The sequence below is a fragment of the Pongo pygmaeus genome, chromosome 6 (assembly GCF_028885625.2).
Source record: "Pongo pygmaeus isolate AG05252 chromosome 6, NHGRI_mPonPyg2-v2.0_pri, whole genome shotgun sequence".
NCBI classification, from domain to species: domain Eukaryota; kingdom Metazoa; phylum Chordata; class Mammalia; order Primates; family Hominidae; genus Pongo; species Pongo pygmaeus.
In genome coordinates this window covers 95,132,794-95,158,589 of record NC_072379.2, presented here as the reverse complement: position 1 = coordinate 95,158,589, position 25,796 = coordinate 95,132,794, and the positions used below count along the sequence as shown (strand labels likewise).

The following is a 25,796-nucleotide window of genomic DNA, read 5'->3' as shown; positions in this document are numbered from 1 at the left end:
CTCTAGGTGCTGTTTAGAGAACTGATGGCAGTAAAGGGAAGTGTAGAAGGAGCCTAAGGGCTGTGCACATTGTAAATAAAAGATGATGGTGGCTCTGGTCTATGATCCTCATAGCCACAGGAAGTAAATCCAAACTTTGTAAGGCAGCAGATTAGATCTCCAGTGACCTGGCCCTCCGTCGCCTTTCTGTTTGTATTTACTGTAAACCCTTTTCTCCTCCTCTTTGCTTTATGTCTGTTCATCAATCTGAAACTTTGTCCATTTATTCCCTCTAGTTACAATGACCTCCATTATTCTCTTCATAGTCCAGCAGAGGTCTCAGTCTTCATGACTCAGACCTCTTCTTTGCAACCTCTCCTGACACTTTCAGGAGGAGGACAGATTGATTCAGAATCTGATAGAGTATAAAATTTATCTTTTACACTGTATTAGATGTGTCACTGTGTTGTTTCAGCGCCTACTAAGTGGTGGAAGTTTTTAAAATCTTACTGGTCTGTGAAAATTAATAACCTGTAAACTACTGAGCTAGCCTTCTTTAATTCACATCACTATGAATATCCCTAAGAAAATTATTTTTTTAGTATAGTTAATACTTAGTAATTCACACTCATAATTAAGAAATTAATTTATTTACTTTAAAATAGACTCAAAGTATGTCTAGACATTTGCCTAGAAATTATAAAATTCACATCTTAGACTCATAGTCTCTAGAGTGTTAACGACACTGCCTGTGTATAAAATGATCTACTTGTGCACGTAATAAGACAATACCTTTGAATTTGTATACAACTATTCCATATTAAAGTATGCATTTAATTTGACCAACTGGAAAAAAGAACCACTGAATTGTGCTTTCAGGCTCAAAACAACTAGGGTTTTTCAGATTCTGGGGATTACTTGGTAATTCTACTCAACTTCCTTTATGATTAGCTTATCAATATTGCTGACACAAGCAGTAATACAACCTTTACAACCCATTGTATCAATTTCCAAGTGGATACATTTCCAAATCCAAAGTGAATACTTGGTGAGGAAAAAAATACTGATAACTTGAGGCTCTTTTTAAGCTGAGCTCATTTGAATTAAGGGTACAGGGATACATATTATGTAAACAGTCAATATTCCACCTGGAAAGCCTGTTCTAATAACAGAAGTCTTCACTATTACTTTGAAAATACTGCCAAAAATCATATTTCAAAGTTGTTCACATAACTCTTTCAGTGAATTTCTAGGCCAAACCTATAAAAAGATATACCTACACATTGTATAACTAACTTAAAATTCACTTTTCAACTATATTAATAGATTAAATTCTAGAAACAACACTATGCATAAAATAATTCTCTGTATACTGGATGAAATCTCAATACAACAGAGGTTTCCTGACTCTCTAGCTATTACCTCTCTCCTTGACATGAAGACAGTTTTACTTTTAGGTTATACTACTTGAGAAAAAAAAAAACCCGTAATAACGCAATTCTACTAGAAAACTAGAAAACATAAATAAATTTATAATTTACTATTATGACCATTGATGTCTACATACCTACAAGTAGACTTACAGTCATATATCGTGACATATTTTTCAGCCCACAGCCAGTGTTTAACATATATGGGTCAATGGAAATGTAACACCATCTCAGAAAAACCTGCTTAGAAACTTCAGGGTTCAAAACCTAGAGCTCAGTAATCATGCATTAGGGGAACTTCTAATTTGAACAGAAGTCTTGTTCTAAATTAAGCTATTATATCTATCAATCACTTTCTGAATAGTTATGTATATTAGATTTTCTTAAGTAGGAAATGTCTGCTTTATAGCTGATTATCCACATTTCTTATTCTCTGTTATAGAGATCTTCATAGATACATCTGTATATGTTCTCCCCTTGAAGCATACCTATATATTTGAAAATAATTAATTTATATTATTCAAAGAAACATGAAAAATTATTTTTGCTTCTGTGAGCACTAGGACTAAGGTTTACCTGAGTTTAGATTAATAAAGTTGCCAGAAATAAAATAAGCATGGATGAACTATGATGATTATATTACTTTTATCTGCCTGCCTCAGAAATGTTCTCTTTTGACCAGTAAGTGTTCCAAGTCTTCTAATGAAAACATTCCGGCTGGATGAAGAGGATACTGACCAGATAATCTCTAAGAGTCTTCCCAATAAATATCCATGGTCTAAATTCATAGTCACCTTTTGCATTATCTGTTTAACGTTTCCTATCATGCCTGAAAATGAATATTAATTATGTTTACTGAAATCACAGCTACAGTTGATATTTGGGAGATTTCGATATAAGACTTTCAATTTCATTGTCTTAAAATAATAAACTCATTTTGCTTCACATAATGTGTTTTCTTTCTTTGGTATGTTTAAGTGAATGTATGGTTTTCTACACACACACGCACACACACACATGCACGCACACACATGCACACAGGCACACACACACGCACACATGCACACACACACGCACACACACATATACACATATATAGTGTAAATTTCTAAGGCAATAATCTTCACTCTAATCTAGTATTAGGTTTCTAAGGTACTAGGAGCCTGATTGCCTCCTAAAAGTCTGAAAACACATGATTAATAACTCATCCATTGCCTTCCAACTGAAAAGAATCACTCTTACCGTATAGCCCTCGGTATACTGAAAAGGAGCCCTGGAACTTTCGTCTGCTGTTGGACTCAGAGGCTTGGGGTCAGACATAGAACGCTGCATCATCTTGGCTGTCTTAGGACTTGCTGGGGGAACTTTAGCCATATCTGGATGCAGTACTTTCTGTGGACTTATATCATCAGGGAGGGGTTTTTCATAAGGTACAAAGGCTGATTCTAAGGCTTTGCCTGGTGAAAGTGGTGAGATGGGTGAGTAAAGGACTTTGGGGGATTTGGGTGGGGAAGGAGCCAGCTGTACTGTGGAATCTGCCCGGAGGTGAGATGAATAACCAATCTCTAAAGGTGTTGGGCGTTTCTTGTCTTTGGGTGGAGATGTGGCACTCAGATATTGAGGACTTTGTGTGTCTGAATCTGCTTCTGTTTGACATCCTAAACTGCCCCCTTTGTAAGTCTTTTCAGGTGCTGAAATGTGTTTAATTATTTCTACCTTGGCATCCACTCGTGCCCGTATGGAGGGTGTTCTTATGGTTCCAACTGGTTCAGTTTGCACAGATATCTCTGCTACCGTTTGAACTGCTATGCTGGAGACTTTGGAAAGGGGTTTGGTCTTGTCAGCCTCTGTCATGCTGTCACCATATTTCCCTACACGAGCTTTCCTCCTTGATCTAGTAGGCATATCCCACTCATCCTGATCTTCATCATCAGTTTGGACGCTTGTATCCACACTCTTTTTAGTTCTCCTTCTCCTACTCACATAGCTCCGATCTGTGGCATCTTCGTCATCCGTTTGTACACCACTGTCCACTATCTTTTTAAAACTTCGGGGATCATCTGTCATATTTTCTCCCATGTCATCATACTGTCCTCGGACTTTAGCTCCAGAACTTCTCTTTTTGGGTTGTTTTTCCTCTTTTACAACAACATCTGTTAGAGGTATTTCTGAAACAGTGCTCAGGATACCAGGTGGGGCAATGTACTGAGTAACACCATCAGATTGAACGGTGTACCATCCTTGGCTTTGTGGTATTTCAATTGCCACAACAGCTGAAGCTGTGGTGGTTGCATCTTCAGTTGCCCAAAATTGACTGCCTTCCGGAGCAGCATACTGACCTTCCAAAATTGCCTGCTCTGTAGTGGTTTGTGGAGAAGCAGTTCCAGAAGGGTCATAGTTATACTGGTAGATCTGCCGAATCTTTTGCTCCTCCAGCTGCTGGTGAAGCTGTTGTTGCAGCTGTTGGATCTGCTCAAGCTGTAACTGTTGCTGAGCTAATGTCTCCTGCCTCATCATGAACTGGGCTTGCCGTTCTTCTTCTTGCTGATAGAGAAGGTGTTGCTTCATAGACTGCAGCTCCTCCAACTTTTTCTGAACCATGATCTTTTCTTGTTCTCGGAACCTTTGAATTTCCTGACGTTCCCACTCCAATTCCTCAGCAAAGCGCTGTTGCTTAATTTTCTCCAGTTCCAGGAGCTCACGCTCCAAGTCTAGCTGCTGCTGTTGTTTATCTTCTTCAGGGACAATTAAAAGAGCACTTTCATCTCCCACCACTTCAGGAAACACTTCGGATGCTGTGGTTAAAGTGGGAACAGAGTCTACCGTCTCAGCAGTAAGAGACTCCATAGTAATAGTTTGAAAACTGGCACTGATATCAATACCAGTTACTGCAATGTCCGTTTCAGATGCACCTGTTGTTATAAAATATGATCTAGGCATTGGCTGGCTATGGTGCATGGCAGGTAATGAAGTCACTGCATCAGCCGTATGAATACCAGACAAATCCCTCACTGTGGTGCTGAAAATGGAGCCGGGTTGTGTGGTGATAGCAAATGTAGAGGGTGTTGGAGTTGCTACTGAAGAATAGACAACACCGTTAGATGACCTCAAAACACTCCCCACACAATACTGGGGTCCTGGTGGTGGTGTCATTCTTGCTGTGGAATACTGTGGGGTACTAATCCCAACTCCAGAAATGACTTGTCGTGTTTCTGGATATGGACCTGTAGTCTTGCTTGAATAATCCATTACCTCACCTGAAATACAGGGCAGAGTTATAGTCCAGTTCCCAGAATGAATGATGCTTTTTGAGTTTGAAAACCCTCTCATCTTGATGAACATAATGAGTGAGACTGCATGCAAATCCACAGGGTAACCTAATTAGATGCGGAATGAAAGCAATGTTGAACATGCAGGCACATGCAGGTGATTTTGAGCAGAACAAATTTTTTTTAAAAATGAAGGAACAAAAGCGCACATGTACTCCAAAATATGCTGCTATAACATCCAAAGAAAGAGAAAAAGTAACAAAACTGGAAAAGAAGCCACATTTTCATCCTGAAATAAGATGAGGAACACCATAATGACATTTCAAGGAAAGGTCTGCTGCCACATCATACTGACCTGTAGTAACTCTCCCTGAAGTCAGATCTACCGCTGTGTCAGTTCCTTCAGAATAATCAAAAGCATTCTTACTTTTATAGAAAAAATGTCCAGCTTCTGCTAAATTTGTGTCAGACATGGAAGGCTTCATTCCCCCAATCCCTCTATAACCATATGGCCCTGATCGATCATACTGATAGTGGTCATCCCTATAACCAAAACGATCCTCAGGAAGAGTAGTTGCAGGCTGCTGTGCTGTGCAGCTCCTTCCAAATGGTAATTTATAAACCACATCACAGCACACAGCTCTTCTCCCTGCAGTTAAATCAACGGGTTTTTCATCATCTTCCATTATTTTGGTCATCACACTTGAAGTAGACTCATCCATTGTTACGACTGTTCTGTGAGACTTGGTTGTACTGAGATCCACTGCTTCCCCATCAGTGATCCCCTGGGATATGGTGCTATCAGTCCATCCATTTGTGACACCAACAGGAGGCACAGTGACAGGTTTTGTAATAGCCAATGTCACTGCATGTGCTGGAGTACCTAGAGATAAGTTTATTGGTGCTTCTTCCCTAGCTATAGGAAAGACCTGGTCACTTGGTATCCTGTATGGGGGCTCAGCATGCTTTGATTTTGTAAGTTGGAGTGGTGTTGTCATTGCATGTTCTACACCCACTAGGCTTTCTGTGCCTGTAGTGTAACTTGCACTAGCTGTGCATGTGACAAAGGTCACTGTCTCAGTGGTCAGAGATATAGGAGTCACTATGGATGATGTCACACTAAGATTTATAATAGAGGGTTGGACAGCACTAATTTGTTTCCCATAAACTTCATTTGTTGTGATTTGCCTTTTCACATCCATTGTAGAAGCAGAAAGATCAATACATTTATCAGTTGTTTTAACTTCTACCTTTGGTACTGTACGCAAATCAATTACATCACCAACAAGTTGCAATTTTCCATCTTCTTTATACTGAGGCTTCTCTAAAGGTATGTTATCTAGAGCAAGAGGCTCTGGAGGAATTGTTATGGAAATGCTGCTGAGACCAACACTAGGAGCTGTACTTCTGCTTGCTGAAACCTCAGTCTTGGAAACTTCAGTAGTGAGAAACTGTGTAACTGACGTAGGAGCTGCTTGAAATGAAGAGGGTGCTGTGACAGGGGTAGCAGAAAATGTCTGTAAAGCTCCAGAGATGTAGAAGGTCTGTTCTGAAGAAATTGGAATTTCTACAGCTGTCACAGGAGGAAATACAGAAAACATAGGTTCAACAGAAACCAGATCTTTGGAGGGTGATCCCAAGGGCCAACTGGTAATTGCTTGACTAGCAGAAGAATCTGTTGGAGTCCCAGGTTCAGATGGCAATGTAATAACTACATAAGTTTCTGTGAGGGATTTGGAAAATCTTGGTGAGGACTTGTTGGAGTGTGGAGAAAGTGGGGAGGTAGGGGAAGGCAATTTATAATCTGCTGAAGTCACTAAATTTAAGGTCATACTTGAGGTTAAAGATAGGCCTGTTGGTTTGGGGTGTATATCTGTTGGTTTTTGTGTAGTTGTTGGAAGCTGAGAAATCACTGGTTTGGGGGCGATTGGAGGTTTGCTTGGCTCAGGCCTGTGGGTAAATACAAGTCCAGATGGAATTGAAGATGGCTTAGGAGGAACAGGAGGAGGTGCAGTGGTACATATTCTTGTAACAGGTAATCCATTACTTCTCAGAACAGCTGTGGTCTCTACAGTAGTAATAGCATCAAACAGAGGTGTAGCTGTAGTCACTGGAGCTGCAACTGTTAACTTTTTTTTAGGAAGAATAGTTGGTTTAGGTGAAGTTGGTGGAGGAAGTGGTGGGGGAGGAGGGGGTGGTGGTGGAGGAGGAGGAGGAGGGGGAGGGGGAGGAGGGGGAGGAGGTTGAGCTGATATGTCCAAAGAAGAACTTCTAAAGAATGGGCGAGGTTTAGCTGGAAGAGAGGAAACAGAAGGACTGCCAGATGGTAACTGAGATGCAGGTTTTTCCTGATCAAAGGTCTCTCCAGATGTAAAGTATGTGGTTGAAAGCTGCTCTTTCATTGGAAGGGCTATTACAGAAGAAGGTGGGTGATCAAACACGGTTTCGGATAAGCTACTTTTTGTTAGTTCAGCCTCCAACTCCTTTTTATCTCTGTAAGCTTCCAAAACTTCCAGAATGATTCCATTCCCAGTTTCCTTCTTGGCTTTCTTCACTGGGTCCTTTTCAGATATAGATAAGTCAGTAGAAATAGTGTCAGCAACTGGCCCTTCAGGTTTAGGTACTACAGATTCTACGATAGAAGATGCCATATCAGATAAGGAAATAACAATACGATCAGCACTAGCTCTACCATCTGGTGTGGTAGTCCGATCTAAAGATACACTTATTTCTTCTGGATAGTCTATAATGCTGCCTGGAAAATAAGTTGATGAAGAAATTTCCTCAGAGCCTTCAAATTTAGTTATCATGTCCACTGGCTCTGTATAAACTGTGGTTATGCTATCCAGGGTAGTAATGGGTGAAGAGCTATCTGTGGTATAGACCGAAGAAACAGATGATGTGAGAGAAGGCGTGTCAGAGGGTGGCACAGATGTAGCACTTTCTGAAGGCTCCGAGTAGGTCAAAATCAGCGATTCATGGGCAATTATCTCTTGAATTTCTCTTGTATAATCGGTTACATATTCATCCTCAATTTCTTCTGTTGAAAAATGTTGGGTTATTTTAACATCTGGGATAGAGAGTGTTGCACTGCTGGTCGAATCTGTAAGAGACGCTCCTGAGAGAACACTTGATGTCAAAGATGCATCGGGCATTCTGTCAAAGTCCATGGTGGACTCTGTCATATCCTCACCAATGGGGGCCTGGGTTGGGCTAGATCCAGGTGTTAACTGCATCTGTTGCCTCTTCATAAGTTCTTCATAGGCAGCATCAGCATCTAGTAGATGCTTTTCTTCTCCTGCAGAAGTTACCATAGTACCCAGGTCCACTATCTCATGGCTTTCTGGGATGATAAAAGAGCTTGAAACAATATCTTCCTGAGGCACAACAGAATGTAAACTTTCTAACTCATAAAACTCTTTCTGGAGGTCTGTAATTTTCTGCATAGGATCTTCATAAATCTGTTCTGAAAGTCTTATCTTTTGCTCTCTTCCTTTCTGCTGCATAAATCCATTTTCTTCTTCTTGCCTTGTTAGCAGACTGCCATCTACCGATCCATTGTATGTATCTTCTACTAAAGATTCATAAATATAATCCTCTATTAGCATCCCACCGTACAAAGGCTCTTTTTCAAACACTTCATCTCGTTCATTTGCAGCTGGAAAAGCTTTGTATTTGTGTGGTTTATGCATCATTTCTTCATACATCTCCTCAGCACTTTTTAACGACTTTTGGCTACCTTCTTTCTGCATAATAGATTGCTCATCTGTTGGTGAGTATAATGACACAGCTGTGGGCAATTTGTAAACTTTTTGTACTTCTATTATTTTTTCCGGGCTTATTTCGAAACCTTCTGGGTCTGATTCTATGCTAGGTGAATATTCAGAACAAGAAGATCTATGGAGCTCCTCCATTTCTGCAGCCTGACGTAACTCTTCTGTCGGAGATGCATCTTCAATGGGAGAGAGATTACTAGGTGGTGTCTTTGGCCTTTCCCTTCTTCTCTGAGCTCGAAGTTCATCTTTGTCTTTCTTTGATTTTTTACTAGAACTCTTTCTTTGTTGCTGTTCTATTTCCCTCTGCTTTTCTTGCTCCTTTAATAATTCTTCTTCCTCTCTCAATTCTTCTTCCTCTGAAGAATCTTCAATAGTAGGCAAAAGAGGGCCATGTGGTCTGTGCCGAGCTTTGCGTTGCTGTTTGCTCTCTCCTTTTTTGTGACTCGGGCTACTGTCACTGTCCTCATCAAGTGATGATACTGATGTAGGGGATGTACCAGGAGTGAAGCTGGAAGCATGCAGACTCGAAGATCCCTCTCCCCTTGACCTATCTTCAGGTGAGTCTGTCAGGCTTTCCATTTCTAATTCTGGCTCTTCATCAAAATACAAACTTGTTTTTTTCTGTGATGACTCAGCAGAATATTTATCTGCTATTGTACTGTTGAGCTCAATTGTTTTAAATCGGCGTAGCCCTCCTCCTCCAGCAACTACAAGTTCTTCACTTTCCTGACTTTTAGTTTCTCTGTATTTAAGTTCAGGACTTTCATCAAATGCTTCATCATCTTCATCATGCCATGAGTGACGTCTTCCTGCATCATCATCAATGCTTGTGCTACTTTTTCGAGTCAGTCGTCTGTGTTTCCCTGCTGTTATTTTGCCTTTTCCCTTTGTTTCTTCCTTCTTCTGGCTCTCAGTACTACTACTAATCTCTTTGAGCTGGTTTCTGATGAACTCATCATCTTCAGAACCTGAAGCATCTTCATCAGCACTCATTTCTATGATTTGTTTTCGAATGAAGTCCTCCTCTTCCCCTGATCCTTGGCTGTCTTCCTGTTTATACTCATCACTGCTTGACGAGCCAACACTAGTTCTTCGTTTTCTTTGTGGAACAGGTGAGTTTTCACTTTCACTACTCTCTTCAACTGAATCATAAGGCTCTCTTCTAGCAGTTATGTCATCAACAAACTCAGACTTCTCTTTATGGTCCTTGCTGGAAGGAATATCTTGTTGGCTATCTTTTTTAAAAGTGTCTTTCCTTTCTTCTTGACTCTCTTTGATCTCCTCTTCTGAAATAGTAATTTCCAAGGTTTCAGATAAACTCTGAGTTTTCTCTTGGTCTTTAGGCTGTTCAGGAGAAACTTCATGGGGTTGTGTTTTCTTTTCTGACTTTTCATCAGCAAGTGTACTTGCTTGAGCTTCCAAAATAGATAGGACTGTACTTTCTAACTTAGCCAAATCTGAGGGGCTGGAAGGGCTGCTTTCTTGTGAAAAAGAGTCCTTTTTGAGTCCCTTGAGAATATCCTTTTCGTCAGTTGGAATAAGACTTGGAATTTCACCAAGTGAGCTTGATATTCCATCAGAAGAATATCCCGTGTCGCTCAGACCTTGGGGGCTTTTAGGCTGCTGAGAACTTGAGGTGTCTGATTTGTCATCTTCCTTTTCCTAAGCAGGGAGATAAAGATACAGGAAAACTTAACACGGTTAAACTAAAAACGTGGCCTCTCCATTACTACTAAATAACTATTAGGAACTGAAAAATAATTTTGGAAAATTTTTTCAACCATATGTCAGTATTTTTTAAAAGTTTGAGAAAAATATTGTTGATATGCATTGATAAGGTTAGTTTCCATTTAAACTAAATTTCATTAAATGTCAATTCTCAATGACATTTGATCTTCTGTCATAAATACTCTACCTTTTCACATTTCAATGTCATTTTCCCTCAAAAATCTGATTATTTTTCTCAATAAATTTGCTTTAGGATAAAGTTTATAAATCGTGATTAAGACGTTTAAAGATAAATTTTCTATTAACATAATTTATACTTTTGGATTATGAGGTCAGGTAAAGTTCAAGAAAGTATCAGACAATGGGCTTTGTGCCTGGCTGCAAGTTGTAAGGGATGTTGGAGAATTTACTAAACAAAAAAAAGCAAGTAACATGCCATAATAACATATATGCCATGTACCACAAATAATTTTGTTATCATTCTTGTCAAATGATTCCAACAATGCACTGCTTTTAAAAGACATTTTGAAAGTTATGAAACACTATATATACTTGGTATTATTGTTAATATCATTATATCACTTGGAATGAATGTTTAGTAATTATGTGCTTTGAAAAAGTTATGCAATGATTGGTCTGACTCATCAGTTCAGTTAAAGAGAAATATCCAGCTGTTATTTTTGTAGAGCTGTTAATCACATTTATCTTCAGCATCTCATCTCAAAGGTGTTTCACTAATGTCACTTAGAAATACCTTCTGATTTTGAAATCTTGTTTTATCTTGAAAAGCAGCTTCCTAAACAATAAATAGCTTTCATGAGCGGGAGCATGGGCTTTCCAGAGATCTGGGACCCTTAGCGACACACCACAACCTTGAACTTGTTGCCTTTCTTGGGCTATGATGATGCCATGACAACAATTTAGGTTCAAGAATCAGAGAGGCCTTAAATAAAAATTAAATATAGAGACTTGTTGCATAAAGACTTTTTTGCTAATTAAAAATATATATGAGCAAAATACAACTGATTCAGTTAGTTGTCCTGTTTAAAGGAGAGTGTCACAATAGTCTCACAGCCTACAGAAACGAGGGGTTAGGGGAACAGCTGCCTAAGAGCATGCTACAGCTCATTCTAGCCTGTGAGGCCACCAAAATTCCACTAAGTCTGTATCTTGTACTGTCTCAATATTTTTAGTGTGCGTTGGCATGAGTTCTTCCGATCTAACTATGGCCCAAGTAAACAGATGTAAGGTTGCACAACAAACATACTCCTTCCTTCCTTCCTCCTTCCTTCCTTCCTCCTTCCTTCCTTCTTCCTTCCTTCATCCTTCCTTCCTTATTCCTTCCTTCCTTTCTTCCTTCCTTCCTTTCCTCCCTCCCTCTCCCCATCCTTCCCTCCCTCTCCCCATCCTTCCCTCCCTCCTTCTTTTCTTCTCCTTTTTCTAGTTAGAGTTATCAAATATAAATATTGTTGGCTTGATGCTGATTTTACATTCATTTTCATCTAAATATATACCTTTATTATGCATGGTCAATGATCTATCCTGAGCATATAATAGGGTAAAATGATTTTGCTGAATTTACAATGTTACTCAATTAAAAAAGAGAGTGTGATATATTCTTAACAACTTTAGTGCAAAAACTAATGCCTACTCTTCAGTGTGCACCTAGAATTAACTATACTGTACTAATTTGAATGTCTTTCCAGTAAAGAATTTCTTATCTGCAGTTGTGAGACTATAGTAGGAGGGTTGACGAGCACTTAACTCATTTCAGTTCCTTTCTCATAGTGAAGTGGCAAGCAATGGTGAAGCTGCCTTCTAATAAATGCTTTCTGGATGGTTAGAGTTGAGAGACATTTCCATTTCATTACATCCCAGAAAATGCCAGAGCACATTTTTTGGAATTCAATACAATTTCTATGTCCTTCCTTGTTTATCTTTTTTTAGCCCTAGCCCCATCCTCCCTTTACTGACTTACAGTAAACACCTTCATGATGGGGGTGGGGTACTTAAGTTCCTTGTGAATAAAATGTCAAGAAAATGATCTTTCACAATCAAACTTTGATAATGTCATGTGTATTCTTATTTTTCATCTTACTATTTCTTTTGAGATGGAGTCACGCTCTGTCACCCAGGCTGGAGTGCAGTGGCTCGATCTTGGCTCACTGCAACCTCTGACTCCTGGGTTCAAGCCATTCTCCTGCCTCAGCCTCCTGAGTAGCTAGGATTACAGGTGTGTGCCACCATGCCTGGCTAATTTTTGTATTTTTAGTAGAGACGAGTTTCACCATGTTGGTTAGGCTGATCTCGATCTCCTGACCTCGTGATCCGCCCACCTCGGCCTCCCAAAATCCTGGGATTACAGGCGTGAGCAACCGCGCCTGGCCATGTGTATTCTTTATTTTGTGTCTACATACATTAAAATATGTAACAATGTCATAAAGCTATGCAAATATGAAAGAAATGTGACCATGGTTATATGTAACAATTCAGAGGACCATTTAAAAAGTTACAGTTTTATATAACGGATTCTGAAGGTTCTACTGATATTACACAAAACAGATTAGGACCAGACTTATATAATGTAACAAGGGAAATTAAGTGACATTAGACAGAAGATTAATATACATAAATATCAAAATACCAGCCCTACAATCTCCCTTATGTGCCTTTTCCTTGTGTTCATGCCTTTCTTCTTCACTCAGCACCACGTCCTACCCACTTATTCCTCCTCCCACTCACTGCCTGGTCTCCTCCCTCCACACTCCTCACAGGATTTCTTCATTGTTTACCTACGGTGGTGGTGCTGCAATGATTTTTTTCCCTAAATAACTTTTGCATATTATAAGGTGGCAAGTTGGCAAAGTGTTTACTCTCCAGGCTTTTTTTGTTTTCCCTTACAATAACTCCCTGTCATTTATTGAGCTGAGACTGGTCAGTGAGAGGCAGTGACGAATGGAGCCCCATTTGGATCTCTTCCCATGGTGGTGTATCTTGAGGCCTTCACTAGTGGTGGAGAATGTGCCAAGACATATCTGCACTGCCAAATTTGGTTTTGCTCTTTTCACAAAAGCCTTCCATATTGAAGGCAAACAGAATTTTTTTTGAATATTATTAAAGAACTGAATTCTAGATGACATATAAAACTGTGCAAAGAAAGGATGCAGTGTTGTTTTTGTTTAATTTTCCATTTATTTTGACGGGCTAAAATTAAACAATGAATGCAAATCTTTAATAATTTACATAAAGTTTACATTAATGCAGATTACTGATTTGAGTGTTTGAAACACTCTAAACAAAATTAAGCCAATAAAATTCACTGGACCTGGAGTGAAGGATCGGATGCTCTCATCTAAGCGCTATACTATGGGAGTCCTTCTCACTACAGAAAACATTATTATTTTTCATCCTTTCTGATTAGGCAGCCACTTATTGGCTATATGTAACTTGAATACTAACCCTCATATCATTTTAACCAGAAATAAAAGTACCTGCTAAAGAATGTTCCAAGTTTGGTTTCTATGAGGAGAGTATTTTAGTGTACTATATCAAATAAAGATTTAAACAGTATTGTTTGTATATATAAGTAAAAAGATAAAATTCTATAGCAATATGACTTTTAAAATATTAAACTAAAAATTTAAAAATGTGTATGTAATTTTCAAATTGTTATACTTCAGGATTAATTTTAATGCTATACAACAAACATTTTGAAAGATAGGAATGAATGAAGTGATAAAATGATGTGGCAACAAAGAAATGTAAACAATGTACTATAATAATCTGAATGACACAAATGACAGCTAGATTAATGATTAAATAATACACATATATAAATAGAGTAAAATATTATATCAAGTGTTTGGTATAGCAGTGAGGGTTGCTAAGAGAGATGGATAATTATAATAATGAAAAGCCAGTATTCTAAAAGTGTCATAGGAAAAAACATCTTGTGCAGTGGGTGAGGGCACAGTCTTTGTAATCAGAGCTGGACTATAATTCTAGCACTTCTGCCTTCCAGCTATGTGATCTTGGGCATGGAAATTCAGTTTCCCCATCTTTACTAAAGCTATCATAATATTAACCTTATCAATAATTGTATAAGGAAGTACTTAACACAGCAGCCAGAATAGTAAGAGGTAAATTAAGGGTATTGTTTTGACTGTAAATAAAAACTAATTAAGAAATTAATCATTGCAGAAAATTCTGCATCAGGAAAACTGACTACCACTAGGGAATAGAAGGGCAGACTCATGGAAGTCATGCTAGCAAAGTGGTCTGGAGGTTCAGGTGGGATTTTTTCTGACACAGTTGATGTGAAGGTGCAGCATCAGTGCACATAGAAAAACTGACAACAGGTTCAGAAAGGAGAAAGCACAAGCTAAGTTCAGGAATCACACAAAGGCATATTTGGCTGTTTTTCTTTAATTTCTCCCCATGGGGAATGTTAGCGGTTGCTTGAAAGTTGTGCTGGAGCCAGATTCCAGAAGGCTGAGAAAGCCAACTAAGCCATTTAGACAGGAGTCTCCGCTGTGGGGTGCATATACCCTAGTAGCTATGCAAAGTGCTTCAGTGGAATACAATGAGAAGACACTAGGATTTTAGTTGTATTTTTAAATCCAAAATAGAGGATAAATTAAACTGCACTAATATTTAATCAATAGATGGACAATACTATTATCTCACTTATCATGTCAGTTGGTCACATGGTTTGTGAGGAATCCTGGGAGAAGGCTGGAAGTTATAATGAGGAAACCAACTATAAAGAGAAGTAACAGTGAGGCAACCACTTCACTTGCTCACCTTTACGTTGAAGTTTATTGTTCAGTTATGCAGACTTATGGTTTGTAGTTACAATAGATTACCTAGTTTTAACTAAACCAGCTATCCTATAATAGCTAAGTAGTAGAAAAAATTTCTGCAAAAAAAATCATTTGTTAAAGATCAAACTAGTAATGTAAGAAATACACACATGCACTCACAAGAAAGCTGACACTTTTCATATTGTTACAAGCTTTTCATCAGTTTTCATAACAAGGTGAGAACAGTGATCATCAAATTAAATCAGATCTGACTTGAAGTTAGTAAAAAATGCTTGACATTATCAGGAAAGCTATTTGAAATCTGTTTCTGCATCTGTTATTGCTAATAACAAACCTTACCCTAAATATAGAACGTGCTTTGAATCAAAGCCACTGGTATTATGACACTATCACAAACCTCTGTAATTTTCAGCAAATAAGTTTTCTAGTACTTTATAAGTTTTCACTAATTTCAATAATAACCATTTGGACTCTTCTTTTGAATTTTCTTCCCCAATAAGAAAAGTCACATAACAGATGGGGAAATGTTTTTTATTTTTGGCCATGAAAAAATGACTAAAGTAATATGTGGAATCAATATAGTGACAAATGAAACTACATTCCTTTGTCAGCAAATGTTGTTGGAAGAAATAAAGAAATAATTGTGGAAGGTTTGGGAAAAAATTATTAGAACAAATTAAGTAGCAAAAGATCTAATAATAATATAACCCAACTATGGAGATTTCTTTACATACTCAGTTCATAATATTCCCTGTTTCTCTTGAATTAATAATAAAATATTTTAAGAATTACTATTGTGAACCCTCAAGGAAAAATGTACCAAGGAAGACATAGCCTCAATGTGGAGTGATTTGTTTAATTCAAAAAATGTATATTTTTTAAACAAAAAATATTAAAAATTAAGAAGTAATTTCTCTGATTGGAATTATAATTTTAAAGAATAAGGTTAGGGAGATGGCAGTACATGTGAAAAACATTTATTAATTACAAGTAAGCCAGAATTAGACAGACTGCCTCAAGATATTACTGATGTAGTACACTGTATACTAATAAGACCTTTATATTTTGAAGAACATTTATTTTGTACTGAGACAGAGAATATGACATTATTTTTGACCATGACACAGATATTTACTGTTTACCTCATGGAAAATTAGTTAAAAAGCTGTAGAACGTGAAGATTTGATCTTTTCTTAAAAATAGAGGACTGCAAGTGCTTTTCAGTAATACAATATTTATTAGATAGCAAGAAAATAAACACTAGTTGTCAGCAATATGCTGGGTATTATATATTTAAAGCAAAATAAACAATACCTGTTTCTTTGAGAAAATTATAATGTGGAAACAGCTCTTTGAAGATAAATATTTGGAAATTATCATATGATTATGCTATACAAAATAACATGTCACTTTTAAAAGTTATCGTATCTGCTTATTTAACAAACTTTAAAACAGAATATTTCAATCTGTTTAAAAACCTTCTAGACAAAGAAATGCAATGGGTTTTAAAATCATTTGTTGAAAAAGTATTTTAAAATCCCCACATTTTCTGACAGTTAACAAACACAAATGATTGGTATTAAGGAAGGTTACACTTATTTGCGCAATTGCCAATTATTTTTTTCATAATTGGTTTCCAATCCGCACTTTAAAAAAAAGGTAGCAATACATAGTGAGAACAAACTGTGAGCTACTTCTTTCATTGCTAGCATATCCTTTTTAATTATCTTTTTTTCTGCTCTGAATAGCCATTAAAACTGAACATCAAAGTATCAAAATAAGCTTAACTTTGAAGCTGGATTTCAAATAACTGTATCATAAAATTTTACACCAAGATCTTAAAAAATATTAAAACATAATCAGTGCTGTCTCTAAAATATCATTATTAAACACTTTTTAAGGTGATCAAATGTATCTGTATTTACTATCTGCATTTAAATAAATATAACAATAGTAATTTTAGTTTATTTCACTGAATTATTCTCTATTCTTTGTGAATGTTTTATAAGGTAAATATTAGTAAAATAGTGCATACATAAAATTTATAAATACATATACACATATTGAGGTTGTATAATGAAAGAAAAAGTATAATAAAAAGAAATTGATAAAGTTATAAAATAAAAGAAAAAAGTACTGCATTCAGGAAAATATTTGAAAACTTCTTGTTTGGAATATATTTAAAACACAATAGGGAATCGTTAGGAACATCTGAGTGATGGAGTTAAATTATCTGAACCCTAGAAAACATTTACCTGACAGCTATAAAATGGAGAAGGGAGAAAAGGAAGGCATTCTAACCAGTAATTAGATTGCTCAAATAACTGGCAAAAGGTCATGAAAGCAGTAAGTAAGGTAGTGCCCTGAGGAACAGGAGTTAATAGACAGAAGTGTGATACCTTCATTGTGGAGAACAAAGGACAGGTAAGAAGAGACCTGAAATCACTCAGAAGATTAGTAACTGGGAGACAGGAGACAGGTGCTTGATGGTGAAATAGAAAGCTACAAGCAGAAACTGTTTCTACAGAGAAGTGGAAAAGAGTCAGACATATTGAGTTTGCATTTACAAAGAGGCTTTGAAGTAGAACTGCTGACTAGGTACTTGAAAATGCAGGTCTGACACTCAAAAGAGGGACAAGAGGTACATAAGTGGATTCAAAAATTGTTCATGTAGCTCCCATAAGAGGAACAAAGACAGAACTCAAAACAAGGAAAATCATCTGGACTTCGCAAAGATAAATCATAGAGATAGTCAAAGTAGATTTCATAAAGTATGATCAGAAAGACAAAGAGAAGGAAAGTAGAGGGCCATGAAAGCCACAGAAAGTTTCACAAAGGGACAAACAGTACCAAGCATCAAGCTCTGCAAAGGTTAGCTGGAAGAAGCAATTGGTGGTGGTGGTGGTGGCTAGATTCAGTCATTAGAATGGAGACTATATATAGGCATCTTTTTGACTCTGATCAAACTCATTTAATGAAAGGAGACCAGGATTTACTTAGATAATGTGTGATGCATCAGACAGCAGAGATGGGTTGGTAAGCATGTGTTAAAACTGTAAAGAAAACACAATTGAATCACAGTGAAACAAACTATAGTTTCTAGTTGGAATTTTAATACTATTAAATTATTTAATTTCCTGGTAAGTCATTGCTGTCCTCTGTGAATTAAACGTATTCAATTAAGTCTAATGTAAGATCTCTTATAGCTCCAAAAATATCAGAGTTCCTCTGAAAAGGATGTAACAGCTTGTGAAAATATTGGTTAAAATGGGTTAAATGAAAATTTTCCATTAAAGAAAAAGAAAAGAATATTTTTCCAAACTATGCTGATTATAAATAACCTTTCAATATTAAACACATTGAATAAAACTGCTAACAGATACATTATATTAAAAATCATGCTAAATATTAAACTGCTTTGTGAAATTTTAGAATGACTTTTGCTTTGGATTTTAGTTATGTCTTTTTTTTTTCTTTTTTCTTTTTCCTTTTTTTTTTTTTTGCAATCACTTTATGGCTGACCACACATTAAATAAAACCTTGTTGACTCTTATGTAAACAAATGGTTAAGTAAACAGAAACTTACATAAAGACACATTATTTTATGTTAAAGGGGGATATTGATTTTTATGTCCATAGTAGAGAAAATAAATATAACTAGATAACTTCTTTATCACTCTATATGATTTTGATAGATTATTTGATAGGCATAAGAAACAGGGAAATAAATGTGGTATTTATGCTTTATGTAAACTTCATAAAGCTGTGAAAAGACCAAAGTTCTTCATTATAGTCAAACAAGTGTTATACTTCTTTAAGAATGTCATTCATTGTTTGAGGAACTTCGCTTATATAATTACCATCGAGCAACTTGTATACTTAGGTTAAAAATTAGTAATTTCACACACGAGAGTGTGAGAAGTTAGTAAAATTTAACTTACTGTTTTTTCTTTCCCAGGTTCCACCTGATCAGGTTTTGCTGTGCATGGTGGCTGTGGCTGTTCTTTTATTGTTTTGGTTGTCTTATCATCTTCTTTAGGTAAACTCTGAGGTGTGCCAGATGGTAAATCTTCCATCTTGGTCTGTGGTTGTTTCTCTTCTTGCACTGTCTTTGGAGCCACTCTGCCTTCAAGCTTTTCTTCAGCAATTTGTACTTGAGATTTAAGTAAGTCATGTTTTTGTTCTTCTGGGGCTGATGTTTTTGCCTCTGGGAGTAGCTTTTTGTCTTCAGGGGTTGGCTTTTTTTCTTCTAGGAGTGGCTTTTTTTCTTCAGAACGTATCTTTTCTTCTTCAGAGATTAGTTTTTTTTCTTCAGGGAGTGGCTTTTTTTCTTGAAGAGCTGAAGCTTTGTCTTTCTCTAGTTTACTCTCTTCTTGTTTTTGATCTGTGGTTACCATAGGAGGAATTTTTTCCATTGATAGTGTTTCCTTTACTTTTTCCAGAATGACTTTTTCAGCTTCTGTTTTTACTTCTTGTTCTTGCTTTTTCACTAATTTTACTTGGGGAGGCATTGCTGTTTTCTGAGACGATGATTCTGTAAGAACAGGCATGGGAGATGCTTTGGGTCCTGAAGGTGCAGGTGGCATTTTGCCTATGTCTCCAAGCTGTCCTGATATTGCTCTCTGGGTTTGGCAATTTAAACACAGCCATTCTTGAATCTGTGAAAAAAAATTACAATGAACAGATTAAATGTATTATAATGTATCTGTTTCTGTGATTTTACCAAAGTGAAAATTTGGCAATTCCTATCTGCTGTTTTTGTACATGGAGAAGGTGGGTCACTGTTTTCCAAATCCAATGACACAGTAATTTTTTAAAACTTTACAAAAAGGCTATTTGAACTGTAAAAATGTATAGAATTTCTAGAGACTAGCAATTCACTATCCTCATTAAATGAGGAAAAGAAAAAGAAATAATTGCATTAAACATGGACCCAGAGAAATATTCATTTTCAGGAAGAAAAAAAATCTGCATTTGTTCCAAATAAAATTATTTTAAGGCCTGGTTTCTTCAAAATTAGTATTTTCATCCAAAATTTATTCAAAGACTATTACATTTCATAATAATTATCTTTATAATAACCAATTAATCAAAAGTTCTTTTAGGATTTAGCTTATTATTGCCTATCTCTTGACTTGGGCCAAATATAGTTCTACCTTTCAGAGTAGAGCTTTATAGGTATAGACAGTTTTCAAGAATCACTTGTGCATAATTCTCTATCTGCTTCCAGATTATGAACATAATTTCATTCTTAATACTAATCACATTTCCTCATGCAATTGAATAAGAAGCACTCCAAGGCTCAATTATTTGGTATCTTTTTCCCTGAGTGTTCTGATTTGCTGATTAAAACATTTTCTTTCTTCTTTTCTTTTTTTTTTTTTTTGCCCAGGCTGGGGTGCAATGGTGCGATCTCAGCTCACTGCAACCTCCACCTCCTGGGTTCAAGCGATTCTCCTGCCTCAGCCTCCTGAGTACCTGGGATTCAGGCATGCGCCACCCACGCCCGGCTAATTTTTTATTTTTAGTAGAGATGGGGTTTCTCCATGTTGGTCAGGCTGGTCTTGAACTCCCAACCTCAGGTGATCCGCTCGCCTTGGCCTCCCAAAATGCTGGGATTAGAGGCATGAGCTACTGTGCTTGGCCAAACATTTTCTTATATTGCTGCTCTTCAGTGTCTAAGCCATGGTCACCTGCACTAAATCAACTAATAGGGTCTTTAGACACACAAATTCCTAGGAACTACACCAAAAACCATTTTAGCAGAATCCTAGGAGAGGAAACAGGAGGACCTGCCTTTTTGATAAACTGGTTAATAATTTTTGCAAACTAAATACTAAAAACTACTCTCTGATAAGAATACAGAACAAATGATCACCTAGGAGACAAATTATGTTAGAATAATACTATTAAAGAATTCCTCCCTGATTGATGTGTGTTGCATTTTTTCTTACATTATATCTATTCTAATGTTAAAAAGTAAAGGCTGTGTATGTAGTTCTAATTGTTACCATTGAATGTGTATCCATTCTGTAAGGCACAGGGTTAGAGTGTCATACAAATAATATTGCTTTCATGCATTACCTTGTGCTCTGAGAAGTTCAATTTCAAATTGCTTTTCATGCTGGCTCACTCTTTCTAGTTGCTTATCTTAAAGTCTTTAGATAAAAAAATCACTTATTGCTCTAGAATACTAAAAGATATCTAAGTTTCATTTCTTACTTCAGGTTCTAATTACTTTAGAAACTAACAATGTTGCTCAATAACTATAATTATTTTGCAATCTGTAAGCCATTATAATTCTTATTTGCTGATCTAAAAGAGTAAAGACAAAAGTCAATTCTGTAAATGTGGTAAAATGCTGCCAATAAAATATTAGGATATATATGGATTCATTTGCTTTTTGTGTATATAATCACTCAATATCAATTCTCTTGTTAATTTCATGTCTAAGGAGCTCTGAAGTGAATTGTGTGCCTTCTTTAATTAATGTCTTTATATAAAAGTCATTGGAAAGAAGATTTGATTCATTATGTCAAATGCTAAAAGTTCTAGCTCTTGTGTTGAACAGTCCCTGAAGGAAGAACTTCCATAATACCTACAGAAAATCAATCTTAATCTATAACATGGTTTTAAAAACAATTACTTGGTTGAGCCACATCTTAAGAGATTTTCATTCAGAGTCTGACTTTTTTTTTTTTTTTTTTTTGAGATGGAGTGTCACTTTGTCACCAGGCTGGAGTGCAGTGGCTTGATCTCAGCTCACTGCAATCTTTGCCGCCCGGGTTCAAGAGATTCTCCTGCCTCAGTCTCCTGAGTAGCTGGGATTACAGGCACACGCCACCACACCCAGCTATTTTTTGTATTTTTAGTAGAGACGGGGTTTCACCATGTTACCCAGGATGGTCTAGATCTCCTGACCTTGTGATCTGCCCTTTTTGGCCTCCCACAGTGCTGGGATTACCGGCGTGAGCCACCGTGCCCAGCCCCAGAGCCTGACTTTTTAAAACACAAAAACAGACATGAATGTGCTGATTTGCCACATGGATTCTAAAAACGAAATACAGGTGTGTATTAAGCATCTCCATAGGCCATGTTCTAATATAAATAAGTTAGAAAATTTTAATATACCGGAAATATAGGTTTCATGTCATTGGAAATTTTTGTCATTTAAAAAAGTGTGACTATTCTATCTGAGTTTTTGAGACAGGGACAAATTATTCTTACAAAATTGCCATCTCTTGCTACTTTACAGCATATGAGGCCACAATGGTACATGGCTTTTGGCACAAGAAAAATGTGTTGAGAAAATAAAACATAGCAATAATTTCAAGGTAGTATATTCATTATTTTCCTATAATTTGAAATTTAGGTATGAGGATAAAAGGTATCATCTATGTAATGTATTTTGTCACATAAAATATTTCATTGTCCCATTTTAAAGTAATGCTTGGTAAACCTATAAAGTGGTGATAACCACTAAACTACTAAGGTTTGTAATGCAAACAGAAGGCAATAGTGTAAATCTGAGAGATAAGAGATCTTATCCTGAGAGCCTCATTGGCTATTTCAAATTAATGTTGTGCTTAAATTGCCATCCATGTTCAGTTAAACCTAGCATTTTAAATAATTGCTATTTTGCAATTATTTTTAACATAATGTTGCTATACCCAGTCTCTTGGGTGCATGACTAATTTTCATTGTGAATGAAAGAAGGCAGCCAGCCTAATTCTTTTGAACTTACACTCTGACTAATTGTCACCAAAATTAATTTGGAGCTGATATTTCTATTACGTCAAATAATGACAAAATAATTCATTCATATATCTATTCTGTATGTAACTATTTGGTTTATATCTATTGGTTGGAAAGTGTATATGCAAAGGTTACTTCATCAAAGAACCAACATTCAAGTAGAAGAAATAAAGCATGGGTGAAAATAAGTTAAATATGCAGTAAAAACAAAGAGACAGAGATATTGTGTTGCAATGCAGAAGAGAGAGATACCACTTCTAGTTAGATATTTTCCAAGAAGGTTTGGCCTTAAAATAGGTATGTTAATAAATTGTGAATGTGAAATAAATCTATTTTCCCAAAAATATGTCTTGTCACTATTTGACATAATAGAAATATGAAATGAAAATGTCTATTCAGATTTGATAGCAATCAGTCAAAATGTAAATACATCAGGCTAAGGCCTTATTTCATTCACATTGAAATTCAATCATTAAGTTAAGAGATGAGGCACAGCAAATATCATATAACATATGCCTGCAAAAAGTCAATGATTAAAAACACTAGATTTGACCAAATCTAGATAAAAATTAAACAATAAACATGTTGTTTAGCTGTAAGAAGGTAATGGAAGATAAGGTTGAAGAGGCAAGTTGAGATTCTCTCTTAGGTGGCAATTATTCCCAAATAAATGGCACTTATTGCCATAACTAGACATTTTGTAGAAGAAACTGGCATCCAGTGAAGGTTTCTGTAAAGGAGTAAAATCTGCTTCTTTAAGATCAGTCGGGCAGAATGTGGTTACCTACCTATGTTGGTAAAAATTAAATCTAGAGGCAGAAAGAAACTATTAGAGGAAATGGAAAGGATGGAATGAATACAACAGGATTATCTGAGGAATTTAGTTTGAAACATAAGGAATTTGATAAATTATAAGCCACAAAAGAGTATGTTTTTCAACAATTAGAAATGCTAAACTGGTGGTCTCATATGTGTCTCTTCTCTTTTCTGCAGCCCTAGAACCAAAAATAAAATGTCAACAAATTCAGCAAGCAGAGGAAGTTATAATGTCTGTCAATAAAGAGTTGAAAGAGAACAAAGCCCTACAGTAACACCAAAAATTTTATATTTCTTTAGATATACAAATTCAAATTTTGTTTATTAAGGGGGAGCATAGGATTATCATTGGAGGAAAATGCAGAATCTAGGTAAAATACAAAGAGGAAATGAGAAAAGAAAAATTGATCAGGTTTTTCAGAGTGAGTAAAAAGAAATAACAGTAAATTTCCAAGAAAGTTTATTTTGGACAATATGGGTCATCATCATTACCATATCATCATCAGCTATAAACAAACTGACCAGAAAAATTTGCTTCTCCCAAAATTTTGGAAATACTCTATAACCTAAACATCTGTAGGCCACAATTTTTTTTCATTCTTTAACAAAAATAATCCAAAGATTTTTGTATCACTGTATTCAGGAATTTGATTAAGAAATATTTTATTTATAGTTCCAAAAGATGTTATCTATACTCTTAGTTCCTAAATAGCCACACCATGACATTTTCATATTGTTTCTGGTCCAGTAGCAACCTGGAAGTCAATTAAACAAAATTATTTCACTTACGTAACAACTCAATGTATCAATGCCATGTATGACTTTTACTAGCTGAAAAGATTTAGCCAGATATAGCATTAACTCTTCCTGTAACAGTTAGAATTGTGATACACATGATTATTCATATTTTGCCTTAAGGTTAAGTATCAAATGAGTTATAGTTTTATCTTTGAAATATCTTCTTAAAATATAGTAAGACAACCAGCAGTTTTATGTGTGTGTGTGTATATATATGTGTGCGTGTGTGTATGTGTGTGTGTGAGTGTGTGTGTGTACATCTGTATATACACACATAAAACTGTTGGTGGTCTATTATATCAAATAATAGATATATATAAAATAAAATTTCATTCTATATGTGTATAGATATAGATCTATCTATATGATATATAATATATATCATGTTATATATGATATAATATATAATATATGAGATATGATATATGATATATAGATATATATAATAAAATTTCATTTTAAGGTACTGTTTGCAAGATTTCTCCAATACAAATTTGTTTATTACTTTTAATGGAAAAAGCCACAATTACTTTTGCACCAACCATATATATATATGTACTGAGAACATCTCTATTGTATTACTGAGTTTACTACATAAAAAAATACAAAATATAGATGCTTAAGGAGGCTTTTAAAAAAACATGCTAATCATCCGTGTGGATGCTTTAAGACTGCTTCCATTTTTTTTCCAGTGATTTTAAAATATATTTTGAATATGCTATTATAAGTATCCTCTAATGGTATAAAACAATAAAAGTTTATGTTTCATCTATGTTATCATTAAATATAAAGAAACTCAGAGGCCTCCAAATTATGAGGCCAATCACCGTTTATTCAGTGCTATAACATTAATAATCAGGGTATCAAAATTCATCTCCAAGTAGGAAACATTCTGACAAGTAGAATATGTAAAATAACACCACACTGATCAGAAAATACTCAAATTTATTCAATTGTCAGCTAGTACATGTTAATAAAACATACTTATTTTAACATCAATTCATGAGAGCTTGTTCAAAACAAAACAATGTTCAAAAAATCCATTCATCTTAAGAAGCAAAGTAGAAAATGAAGGCAATAAAAACCCAGAGAAGGGATGCTACTGTGCCACTCAGCATTTTTCCATCAATAAGCAATTTGCTTTATACAACATTTCAGCTGTAACTATAGCAACAATACCATTAAGGAGAATCTCAGAACTTCAGGGCTGCCTATTTATTTTTCTAAGGATCTTTTCCAAAGCATAATAGTAAGACTTGCAGCAGGTTGAACAGGTTGAAAGTTTGCTTTTAGACTTAAAATGGTAAGGAAATGGTGGTCACAAAACCTACGTGAACATTCATATTTGTGTTGGAGAAATATTCCAAACACTACCTTAAAATGAAATTTCATTAAAGATCAAGTGAAGTGATTAGGAAGCTT

At 35.9% G+C, this 25,796-nt stretch overlaps 1 protein-coding gene across 1 annotated transcript in view; it reads right to left on the bottom strand.

Annotated features, from left to right (window-relative positions):
- PCLO (piccolo presynaptic cytomatrix protein) overlaps positions 1 to 25,796 on the bottom strand; it is a 403,634-nt gene that overhangs the window by 192,870 nt on the left and 184,968 nt on the right. The window contains exons 4-6 of the mRNA XM_054495632.2: positions 18,947 to 19,663; positions 5,034 to 10,116; positions 2,652 to 4,666 (exon numbers count right to left, since the gene is read on the bottom strand). Coding sequence (XP_054351607.1) covers positions 2,652 to 4,666; positions 5,034 to 10,116; positions 18,947 to 19,663 — 7,815 coding nt within the window. The remainder of the gene's footprint in view (positions 1 to 2,651; positions 4,667 to 5,033; positions 10,117 to 18,946; positions 19,664 to 25,796) is intronic.